The 11,009-nt window shown below is 46.6% G+C and overlaps 1 protein-coding gene across 1 annotated transcript; it reads right to left on the bottom strand.

The window, feature by feature from the left end:
* Window positions 1–6,280: 6,280 nt before the first annotated feature.
* On the bottom strand, window positions 6,281–8,082 carry Kcna10 (potassium channel, voltage gated shaker related subfamily A, member 10). Its single transcript, XM_013031878.1, has one exon. The coding sequence runs from the start codon at window positions 7,812–7,814 to the stop codon at window positions 6,285–6,287; it is 1,530 nt and encodes a 509-aa protein (XP_012887332.1). The 5' UTR covers window positions 7,815–8,082; the 3' UTR covers window positions 6,281–6,284.
* Between the last annotated feature and the right edge of the window lie 2,927 nt (window positions 8,083–11,009).

Below are 11,009 nucleotides of genomic sequence, written 5' to 3'. Positions count from 1 at the left end.
AGGGTTCTGGTGGCAAATGAGACAAGAGATGTCCCCACAGCATTAACAATTCTTTCCTACAGGTGGAGGAGGAGAGATTTGCATCAGAGGATTAGGGTACCTTGGATGAGGCGGTCTGATGGCCCAGTGGGACTTCTTTTTTTTTTTTTTTTTTGGATCCAGTTGTGGGGCCTGAACTCTGGGCCTGGGCGCTGTCCCTCAGCTCTTCAGCTCAAGGCTAGCGCTCTACCACTTGAGCCAGTCCCCCCAGTGGGACTTCTATAACCCTCTGTCTTCCAGGTTGCCCTCTACCTTTGGATTTGAAACTTAAGGCAGTCCAGTGATGTGAAGCATTAAGAATACATTTAAGGGGCTGGGAAGGTGGCTCAGTGGTAGAACGCTTGCCTTGCATGCCTGAGGCCCTGGGTTCGATTCCTCAGTACCACATATGCAAAAAGAAAAAAGCCAGAAGTGGCACTGTGGCTCAAGTGGTAGAATGCTAGCCTTGAGCTGAAGAGCTGAGGGACAGTGCCCAGGCCGAGTTCAGGCCCCACAACCAGACCCCCCACCCCCCAAAAAAGAATACATTTAAAATCTGAACAACATCCTGATGTAAAAAAGGGATTTCCTATTTCAGAGGGAAGTGGCTTTATCCTATAGTTCCTGATAAGTCTATTTTAGAGATTTGTCATATGCCTTACCCACTCTCTGGCAGAAACATGGAGGAAGGCAGGCTCAGGTCCTGAGAATGGGTGTATATATGTGTGGTGAGAAGTTAGTTCTTGACTTCAGAGGTCTGTTGCATTTTTGTTTGTTTCCTTCTTCTTTCTTTTTTCCTTCCTTCTTTGCTTCCCTCTTACCCTCTTTCCCTTTCTTCCTCCCTCCTTTTCCCTTTTTCCTTTCCTTTCCTTTCCTTTCTTTCCTATCCTTTCCTTTCCTTCCCTTTCCTTCCTTTCTCTCCCTCCTTCTCCTTTTCTTTCTCTCTTTCTTCCTTCCTTCTTCCCTTCCTTTCTTCTTCTTTCCTTTCTTTCTTTCTCTCCCTCCTTCCCTCCCTCCCTCTATTTCTCTCTCCCTTTCTCCCTTCCTCTTTCCCTCCCTCCCCTCCTTCCCTCATTCCTTTTACCTTTCTTTCTTTCCCTTTGACAGTACTTGAGTTTGAACTTAGGGCATAGTCGGCAGCTTTACCACTTGAACCAACATCAAACTTTTTTTTCAGGCAGAGAAAGAGTTTATTGGGGGAGAGCAAAGTGTGGGCCTGTAAGAGATAGAGGCATGTGGAGACAGAGGGGAAGGAAGAAGAGAAAAAGAAAGAAGGAGTTCCAAGCTTTTTGATTTAGCTATCTTTGAATAATATCTTTCTTTCTGCTTCAGCTGGCCTGCACCACGATCTTCCTATTTACCTTTGCCACGTAGCTGAGATGACCGGTGTGTGTCACTATACTCAACTTTTGTCATTTTTAGTTGTTGAGATGAGATCTTGTAAACTTTCTGTACAGGCTGGCCTCAAACCTCAACCTCAATCTTTCCTGTGCCTGCCTTCCCAGTAACCAAGGACTATAGGAATAAGCCACCGTGTGTGTGTGTGTGTGTGTGTGTATGTGTGTGTGTGTGTGTGTGTATACGCGCGCGCTAGTCCTGGGACTTGAACTCAGGGCATGAAGGCTGTTCTTGAACTTTTGTGATTGAGGTTAGAGCTCTACCACTTGAGCCATAGAACTACTTCTGGCTTTTTGAAAATTAATTGGAGATGACATTTTCATGGTCTTTCATGCCTTTGAAAGCTTCAAACCTTGATCCTCAAATCTCATCCTCCTAAGTACCTAGAATTACAGACAGGTGTGAGCCACTAGCATCTAGTCCTGGCTTGTGTTTGAGATAGGGTCTTGCTGTGTTGTCCAGGCTGGCCTGGAACCCATGATTCTTTTGGATCTGCTCCTTAGTGATGAGACAGAGGTATGCAATTCTACAATCAATATGCTGGCCCCTTTACTGAGGAGGGAAGCAGAACAACATGGAACTCTGAGACAGGATTCAAACAGTGGGCTGGGAACCGCTTCTCTAGAGGAAGCTGTTTCCAGAGAGAAGAGAGGAAGGGCAAAAGTCCCCTCCTCCTTGGGGATTTGAAAAGCACTCCCAGAATCCTTCTTGTTGTCTCTCCTTCCTCTTCTCCTCACCTACTCCTTCCTCCCTTCTCTTCACTCTTGAAGCGTGAGAGACAGAAATGGGGGTGGGGGTACTTTCTCCTGCTCCTCACACAAAGCACACCATTCACTTCTCATGATAATCTTGGAAGTCTGCTTTAAAAAATTAGCTGGTTATATTCATATTTATTATTTCTGTTAATAACAGTGTTTGGGAATGGTAGTGTGTGTGTGGGGGAATAGGGTTTTGTCCTAGCCCTCTGGTTCACAAGAACAGGAAAACAACTAGAAATAATGTCGAAGGAGGAGGCCTGCCTCCTCTCCCCACACATCTGACTGACACCACAGCCACGGGAGTGAAATAGCATTCATTATCCCGTGACATTTGGAAGGCAGCTCTTTTACCTCCGCTTCCCCTGAGATGCGATAACAAAAGTTTGTCTGATCTTCCTTTCCCCCTCTCCCCGGCTCCCTGCCACCCTTCATTCCCTTTCATCTCTGCATTTGAGGGCAAACGTTCTCCCCATGTGTCACTGAGCCAACATGGGAGTCCCCAGGGAGACCAGGCTGCCTCTTCTCTTCCTCCTTCAAAGGGCCTTTGAGAGCCAGGGTGGATGGTATGTGTTCCATTTTTTTTAGGAGGCTGGAGTCTGCTGCTGAGTAGGGCAGGGTGCCTTAGATGCTTTCTTTCCTCCTCTCCCCAGGATCCAATACAGAGTGAGAAGGTAAGCTATGGACTCTTGGGAAATGGGATGGGTTTGGTGGGTCTATTTCTAAAGGGAGGGACAAGCACCTGCCAATCAATCAGAACAGCCCTGGCTGTTCTGGGGCCTACTGAGCCAAAGTACAAGGGAGAGGACATTCGGATTGCTGTGCACCGTTGGTGCGACCTTCTGAAGGCTTGGTCAGTCTGCTAGAAACCTTGGGAAGGCATGGAGACAGGGTTTTCAGAGAAACCCCTGGAGGAAATGTTTTTGCCTTCTTGGCATCCTACTTGCCAGGGAGAAAGCCTGGGGAGGGGGAAGGAAGCTGTCTTCTGAACAGGAGAGGGGTGCTGCCCTGCAAGCTGCTGTTCCCATCCACAGAATCCCCTCCTTACTACTCAGGTATATATTTGGAGAAGAGAGCAATGGGATAAACCATTCTTCATCAAACACCTCACACACAATCCTCGATGTACATCCCCCAAATCCTCAGAGGCTGCCAGCTCTCAGATAGATTGTCACCCCAAAAGGGCAATGGTCACCAACTCAGGTGCCATTCCCCCAGCTGATGGGTGGATTGACAATGCCAAACCAAGAGCAGAGACGCAGAGATCACACTGGTCATCTGGGTGGCCAAAGTCAGAAATGTAACTAGTCATACATAAAAACAGAACAGTAAACTGAGTCCCATAAACCTATCTCCTTGATTCAACAATTATCAAGATTTGGCTCTTTCTCTGAGAAGATTTTTTAACAATATGAAATCTTTAAAAAAATGTATTGCTATTAGAAAGGTGATGTACAGAGGTGTTACATTTACATAAGTCAGGTAGAGAGTACATTTCTTTTTGGGGGAGGGTCTGGTCTTGGGGCCTGAACTCTGGGCCTGGGCGCTGTCCCTCAGCTCTTCAGCTCAAGGCTAGCGCTCTACCACTTGATCCACAGCACCACTTCTGGCTTTTTTTTCTTTTTGCTTATGTGGTGCTGAGGAATCGAACCCAGGGCCTCAGGCATGCAAGACAAGCACTCTACCACTGAGCCACCTTCCCAGCCCCAAGAGTACATGTTTTTTAGACAATGTCACCCCTTCCCTCACTCTCTCCTAGTGTTTCCCTATCATCCCCACCCACACGTTGTACAGTTCATTTTCAACATAGTGTCCAGTGAGTACCACTGCTACATTTGTTCACTCTTTGTCGCTCCATTTCTGTGCCTCCCCTTATACTCCCAAAGATAGATAAGTGTTCTCGTTGGCTTGGATCATAGGGTCTCTTGTCCAGGTCCTTCTGTGCCTTACTTTCAGTTGTACTCCAGGTGCATCCCCAGAACTCCTTCAAAGGTTAGCTTCCTGCCTCATACTCTCCTTTAAGAGTGTTTTCAGCATGGGGGAGTGGGGATATTGGATTTAGGAAGAATATGGTGAAGTAGGATGGAATTTTATCAGGTATCTAAGATGGGAAGGGGAACTTAAAGGGACACTTCATGAACTCAACAAATATTGATTGAGCATACAATATGAGCTGTGAATGACATTTTCAAATGAGCATCTTTTTTGTGAGGAATCTGAAAAGTGATTGTGAATGTGCATTTATTTATGTGCGTGCATGTGCATGCACACACATACATGTACATTTCCCCCTCTTTGCTTTCAAATGAGCTTATGTATGTGACAGGATTGTGGGCTGTGGCTCAGGGGGAAGGGGCTGTGCTGTCATCTGTGGCTGGGCCTCATCATGCTGGCGTTGACTTCCTGAGTAGTGTGGCTAGTGTTGGGGAATGGCTCAGAGAGAGGCACAAGGTCTCTTTGGTGGGGTGGGGGTCAGGAAGGACAGAGTGAAGACTTCTTTCCTTGTTCTAATTCTCTCATCCTGGGAGCTTGGTGGGCCGAGCAGGCTCCTCTTCCCTTCCACAGTGTGCCTCCTTGGCTAAGCCTGGCCTCTGGACACCTGTCTTAGGGCCTGCTGTTCCCTCCCTAGCTGCCATACTGGTCAATTCCTGATGACTTACTCAGTCTCTGTATTAATCCATGGAAATTGACCAGGTAAAAAGCATCTGAGAGGTCTGAGTGTGATAGCTCATTCCTGAACTTGCAGCCACTCAGAAAGGAGGAATCGAGAGTCTCACAGTTGGAGACCAGCCTGGGAAAAAAGTTGGTGAGTCTCAATCACAACAAAACGAACCACATGCCTGTCATCTCAGCTAAGAAGGAGGAATAGGCAGGAGTATCATGGTCTGAGGCTGGCACTGGGATAAAAGGGAGAGGTTATCAGCAAAATAACCCCCAATAAAAAGGACTAGGGGTGTGGCTCCAGCGGTAGAGTGCTCCCTGGCAAGCAGCAGACCTTGAGCTCATCAACCTCATATTCCCCTCTCCCTCCCAAATTACCTAGAAATGTTTGTGTTTGTCCATTGCCTGAGGACTAGGCTGAGGATCTGGGCAGCCAGGGAGGCACCTCATCCTCAGGCTGTGAGGTCCTGGGGCCTGTAGTGAAGATCATATCTGCTAGGTCACATCCTCTTCATAATGCAAAACCCATAATACCCAGTGATAGGAGATTTACAGCCCTGATTTCTTTATTGCTTTTGGCTGATCTCAGACAAGCTGTTGATTTTTGGTTTGATTGCCTGTAAAGTGAAATAATAAACCAATTGTACTGGTTATCTAGAGATGTAGTGAGATCATGTCAGTGGTTTTTAAAAAAATGTATGCAAATGTGACACAGGTATAAGGTATCTTATTATTCATATTACTATTATTATTAAGCAACTCTCAGATTTTGCTATTTAGAGCAATTCTGGCTCTTTATATATCTCTATATATTTTCTGTATTAGTACTAGGGCTTGAACTCAGGGCCTTCTACTCATTCAAGGCTAGTTCTCTACCATTTAAGCCACACCTTCACTCTCTGGCTTTTTGCATACAAGAGTCTCATGTGCTTCTTTGCCAGGGCTGGCCTTCAATTGAGACCCTCAGATCTCAGCCTTCTTGAGTAGTTAGGAGTAGAGGCCTGAGCTACCACCTCCCAGGCTAACTTTTGTTTTAACTCATGCTTGTTTAGGCAGACCAAACCCAGTACTTTCCAATAGGAAATGTGCAAATAAATCTCCTGAGGTCCTGTTAAAATACAAACTTTGACTCAATGGGTCTGGACAGGCCTGGAGTTTGCATTTTCATGTTCTCAAATGATGCCAGTACTTCTGATACAGGGGACTGATGCTCTCCTTCACAGGACAGGTGATAAAATCTTGAAATGAGTTGAGAAGAAACAACTTAAGATATGTGGGAGGTCTATGAGTTTATTAAAAGAGCTTGTAGTCAGAGACAGCTGTTGGTCACAAAAGAGAAGAAAGATGTTTGGTCTCTAGTAAAACAAAGTAAATTTGGGGGGTGGGGAGAGACAGAGAGACAGAGAGAGACAGAGAACAGAAATTTAAAAGACTCAAGCAATGCTAAACCGGTCACTTTCTGGACTTCTCTGTGGAACAGCTGCCATTGGTCTTATTAAGAGAGTCAGTGCTGCCGCTTCTTGAGCCTAAGCTGTTGAGAATCTTGTCGATCTCTCCGGGGATGTTTTGTTTCTCTTCGTTTTCAGTCTCCCGGTGGTAGAAGTAGTTGAAGTTGGAGACAATGACCGGTACCGGGAGGGCAACGGTGAGGACTCCAGCAATGGCACACAGAGTGCCCACAATCTTCCCTCCTGGGGTGGTTGGGCACATGTCGCCATAACCAACTGTTGTCATGGTGACCACTGCCCACCAGAACCCATCAGGAATGCTGGAGAAATGGGACTCTGGCTCATCCACCTCGGCGAAGTAGACGGCGCTGGAGAAGAGGATGACCCCGATGAAGAGGAAGAAGATGAGCAGCCCCAACTCACGCATGGAAGCCTTCAGGGTCTGCCCCAGGATCTGCAGGCCCTTGGAGTGGCGGGAGAGCTTGAAGATGCGGAAGACCCTCACCAGGCGGATGATTCTCAGGATGGCCAGGGACATGTTCTGCTGGGCACTTGGCTCTGTCTCCTGGACCAGCTCTGTGATGAGAGTTGCGAAGTAGGGGATGATGGAGATGATGTCGATGATGTTCATGATGTTCCGGAAGAAGTCAGTCTTGCTGGGGCAGACCACAAAGCGGAGCACCAGCTCAAAGGTGAACCACACGATGCAGGTGGACTCCACCACGAAGAAAGGGTCGGTGAACATGGTCTGAGAGAAGGCTGTCTTGTTTGTATGGCGGCTGGGGTCTCTCACCACCTTTAGCTCCCTGTCTTCCCGGAACTCTGGGAGTGTCTCTAGGCAGAAGATGGTGATGGAGATGACCACAACCAGCACTGAAACCATGGCCACACCACGGGCAGCATTGGAGCTCTCAGGATACTCGAAAAGGAGCCAGAACTGCCTATGGAAGTCATTGGTGGGGAGTGGTGTTTCAGGGTCTTTGATGAAGCCTTCATCTTCTCGGAACTGGTCCATGGCCTCACTCCCCAGCTCATAGAAGGAAATCTCATCAGCAAAGATATCAATGGGGACATTGGCTGGTCGCCGGATTTTCCCACCAGATTGGTAATAATACAGGATTCCATCAAAACTGGGCCGGTTTCGGTCAAAGAAGTACTCATTTCTCATGGAATCGAAGAACTGCATCCTTTTCTCCCGGTCTCCCAACAGGGTCTCTGGGAACTGGTTGAGGGTTCTAAGTTGAGTCTCAAATCTCAGCCCAGCAATGTTGATGATTACCCGCTGGTTCCCTTCATTCATGAGTATTGGCTCTGGGGGATCCACACCATCTCCTGGGAGCTTGGAGAAGGCAGTCTCTTGGCTTGTGCTGTCCTGGATGAGGATCTTCCAGTTAGGAAAGGGGCTACTTCCAGGCCGGCCTTTGGGGCTGGTTGGATCAAAGTCTGTGGCATAGCCTGGCTCTTCCTGGATTTCATCTGAGTTATCAAAATTGACCAGAGCAACCTCCATTTCTTTCCAGCCACACACATCCATTCTAGGGAGAGTCAAGAAAGCAGCATGAAGACCCTCTGCCTTTACTGCCTGCTGTGAGCTGTGAAGAAGAAGAAATCAATCATATGGAAGCCAGGGTAGAGTACAGTTGGCTCTTGATTATTGAAGCAAGGTATATCAATGGACTAAACAATGAGTTATTTTTAGTTTGAGAAGGAATATCACGGTTATTTTGGCAACATTCCTCCCCTATGATCCATTTTCACTGCCTGAGTTCATGATAAAACTATTCGAAATTGCAGGAAATGGAGGCATGGCTCAACTGGTAGAGCGCCAGCCATGTGTGAAAAAGCAAAGCAAGAGCAAAAGACCCTGAGTTCAAGCCCTCAGGACAGACAACAAACCAAACCAAAACTAAAACATAGAGAAATAACCTGACAGAGAGAGGCAACAAAGTAGGATTTCAATACACAGTGGGGGTGGGGTCCTAATAAAAGAAAGGGAGTAGATCTTTTTATGTTTTTTGGTGCCAGTTCTGGAGCTTAAACTCAGGGCCTGGGCGCTGTCCCTGAGCTTTTGTACTGGGATTCTATTTCAGGGCCTTGTGTTTGCTAGGCCAGTACCTATCTATCTCTTGAGCCATAACTCCCAGCTTGATAATAAAAAAGAATAATTTTTGTATTTGTGTGAAGTTCTTTAGTCTACCCAGCATTTTGCCACACCCATCCTGAACCTTAACTCTTTTCTTTCACACCACTAACAAGTCTTTCATACATCCATTAAGATTATATCTTCAAAATATATCTAAGAGTTTACCTTTACCATCACCTGTTGGACCAAGTGATGAGGTCTGGTCTGGGAGTGGGTCTTGTTCAGAAGGAAGTACAAGAGGGTAGAGGTGGGATAGCTAGCCCCCAGCATCCTCTATAATAATAGGCTATTGCTGCCTTGGGCTGCTCATTGGAATGGGTGACTTTGAGGCTAGAGTAAATATCATACATATGTTACATATGTAGGTTGCTTGGTAGAAAGGTGATGGTTGTCTAGCTATTATTTCTGCCAACTTTTCTACATCATAGGAACTTTAGAAGCCACCAGCCATTGGAATATTTAGCCTGGAACCCAGGTTCATAGGGACTGCATCATTTTGGGTGGAAGTAGTGTGTGTGTGTGTGTGTGTTGGGTGGTGAGGTTGGGAAGAGCCCAGTGGGCTTGGATCTGCATAAACATACCCTACCATTCGTTTTTTCGTCTATGCAGAGCAATGAAGCCAGGCTGGAGTAAGGGTGGGAAAGTGGTCAGGAATATAGCCTTTGGTGAAATCTGTCATGGTAATGGCCTTACAGGTGAAAGGTCTAGATTGCTTTAGACTTGCTGACTGCTTGTGTTACCTTATCCAGCCTCTGTGTGATCTGTAAGGAACTTGGTTTAAGTCTTTGCCTGCAGTGTATGTACAGTGTTGTCTCTTCAAGGTGATTCCACGTTCTTTTTGTTGTTGTTGTTTGCCATGGAGCTTGAACTCAGCGCTTGAGTGCTGTCTCTGTACTTTTTCACTCAAGGCTAGTGCTCTACTACTTTGAGCCACAGCTCCAACATCCAGTTTTCTGGTGGTCATTGGAGATAAGATTCTCATGGACATTCTTGCCCAGACTAGAAATGATTCAAATTGTGACCTTTAGATCTCAGCCTCCTGAGTAGCTAGGATTACATAGTGAGCCACTGCGCCTGGCTGATTCTACATTCTTATTTCTCACTGGGTCCCAGAGTGGTTAGAAGATATTATCTCTGTGGAATCAAATGCACAAGTGGCTTTCCCCAAAACATGCAGTTAGTGCTCCAAAGCCTTAAGCCAAACCCTGCCATGGCCTCCTGGCTCCAGGGCCTGTTCCTTTATACCATGAAGTTCCTGTGAGGAGCTGTAGGCTCTTCAGAATTGTGGGGGCTCAGTGCTCCTTTGGTTGCTGCCCCCCTCCAGTCCTTTCTCAGTCCAGGTGACAATTTGGTCAACTAGGTTTGAGTCTCTGTTCTAGCTCTTAGGTGTGTGTGTGTGTGTGTGTGTGTGTGTGTGTGTGTGTAAAATCTTCCTCGTTCCACCGATCTCTGTTGTCAATGGGGCAGGGGTGGAGGTGGGGGGATGCACTCTTTGCTGAGCACTCAATTGAGGTGCTGCCCTCTTTGGGATGTATGCTGAGTAGTTGGGTTATTGGAAGCAGTAGTTATGAGTTCTGAGAACAGAGTCAGTGGACCTGAGTTCAAATCCTGCCACTGCTGTGCTGGTGACTCCATGTACCCTGTTGAAATTAGTAACTTGGGGGGTCATTATGAACACAGGGTAAAGAAAATCAGTCAAGGACTGGTTCTAGTCTTTGTGCTTCATCTCTTAAGACTTTTCTTAAAACAACGTACTGGATTTTATGACTCAGTTTTCTGACCTGTGGAATAGGTAAAAATAATGTCATTTCCCATCTCAATGATTATACTACAAATTAAATGAGGTAAAACAGTGCAAGCACTTTGTACATGGTAAATTATCTTTTTTTGGGGGGGGGTCCGATCGTAGGGCCTGAACTCTGGGCCTGGGCACTTTCTCTCAGCTCTTCAGCTCAAGGCTAGTGCTCTACCACTTGAACCACAGCACCACTTCTGGCTTTTTTTCTTTTTGCTTATGTGGTGCTGAGGAATCGAACCCAGGGCCTGATGCATGCAAGGCAAGCGTTCTACCACTGAGCCACCTTCCCAGCCCCATGGTAAATTATCTTAACATCAAGGAATTACCCTCTACTCTTCCTCTCCCTCTCCCCTGCTCCACACACAGACCCAATATAGTATACTCGTGGGCAGAAAAACATATGTGAAAGATTGCATGTTTCTGCTCTTTTGAGCTCAGCTTAGAGGATGAGGATTGTCTGTGGGTTCAGCCTTAGATCCTGTGTTCTCTTGCAAGTGTTTAGGGTATAGGATGGTGTTTCATAGGGTCACCTTCATTCCCTGCTGGCAAGTGTCCATCTTAAAGCAGATAGAAAAGTGGCTGCAGGGGACTAGGGATGTAGAACAAAACCAAGTTCCAACATGGTCCACTCTGTTCTGAGGATGTACAGTGATTATCTGCTAAGCCTGCCTTTGTCAAGCAGGTGAATGGATGAAGGGAAGATGGCAAAATCTGTATCTGCTTTGTCTACGACTGATTCTGAAGGGCTTGGCCTACCCAGTGTTCAATCTCTGGTGAATGAATGGCTG

This window comes from Dipodomys ordii, unplaced genomic scaffold (assembly GCF_000151885.1).
Source record: "Dipodomys ordii isolate 6190 unplaced genomic scaffold, Dord_2.0 Scaffold146, whole genome shotgun sequence".
Taxonomy (NCBI): domain Eukaryota; kingdom Metazoa; phylum Chordata; class Mammalia; order Rodentia; family Heteromyidae; genus Dipodomys; species Dipodomys ordii.
The sequence above is the reverse complement of the archived record's forward strand: the minus strand, read 5'-3'. Positions and strand labels throughout refer to the sequence as shown.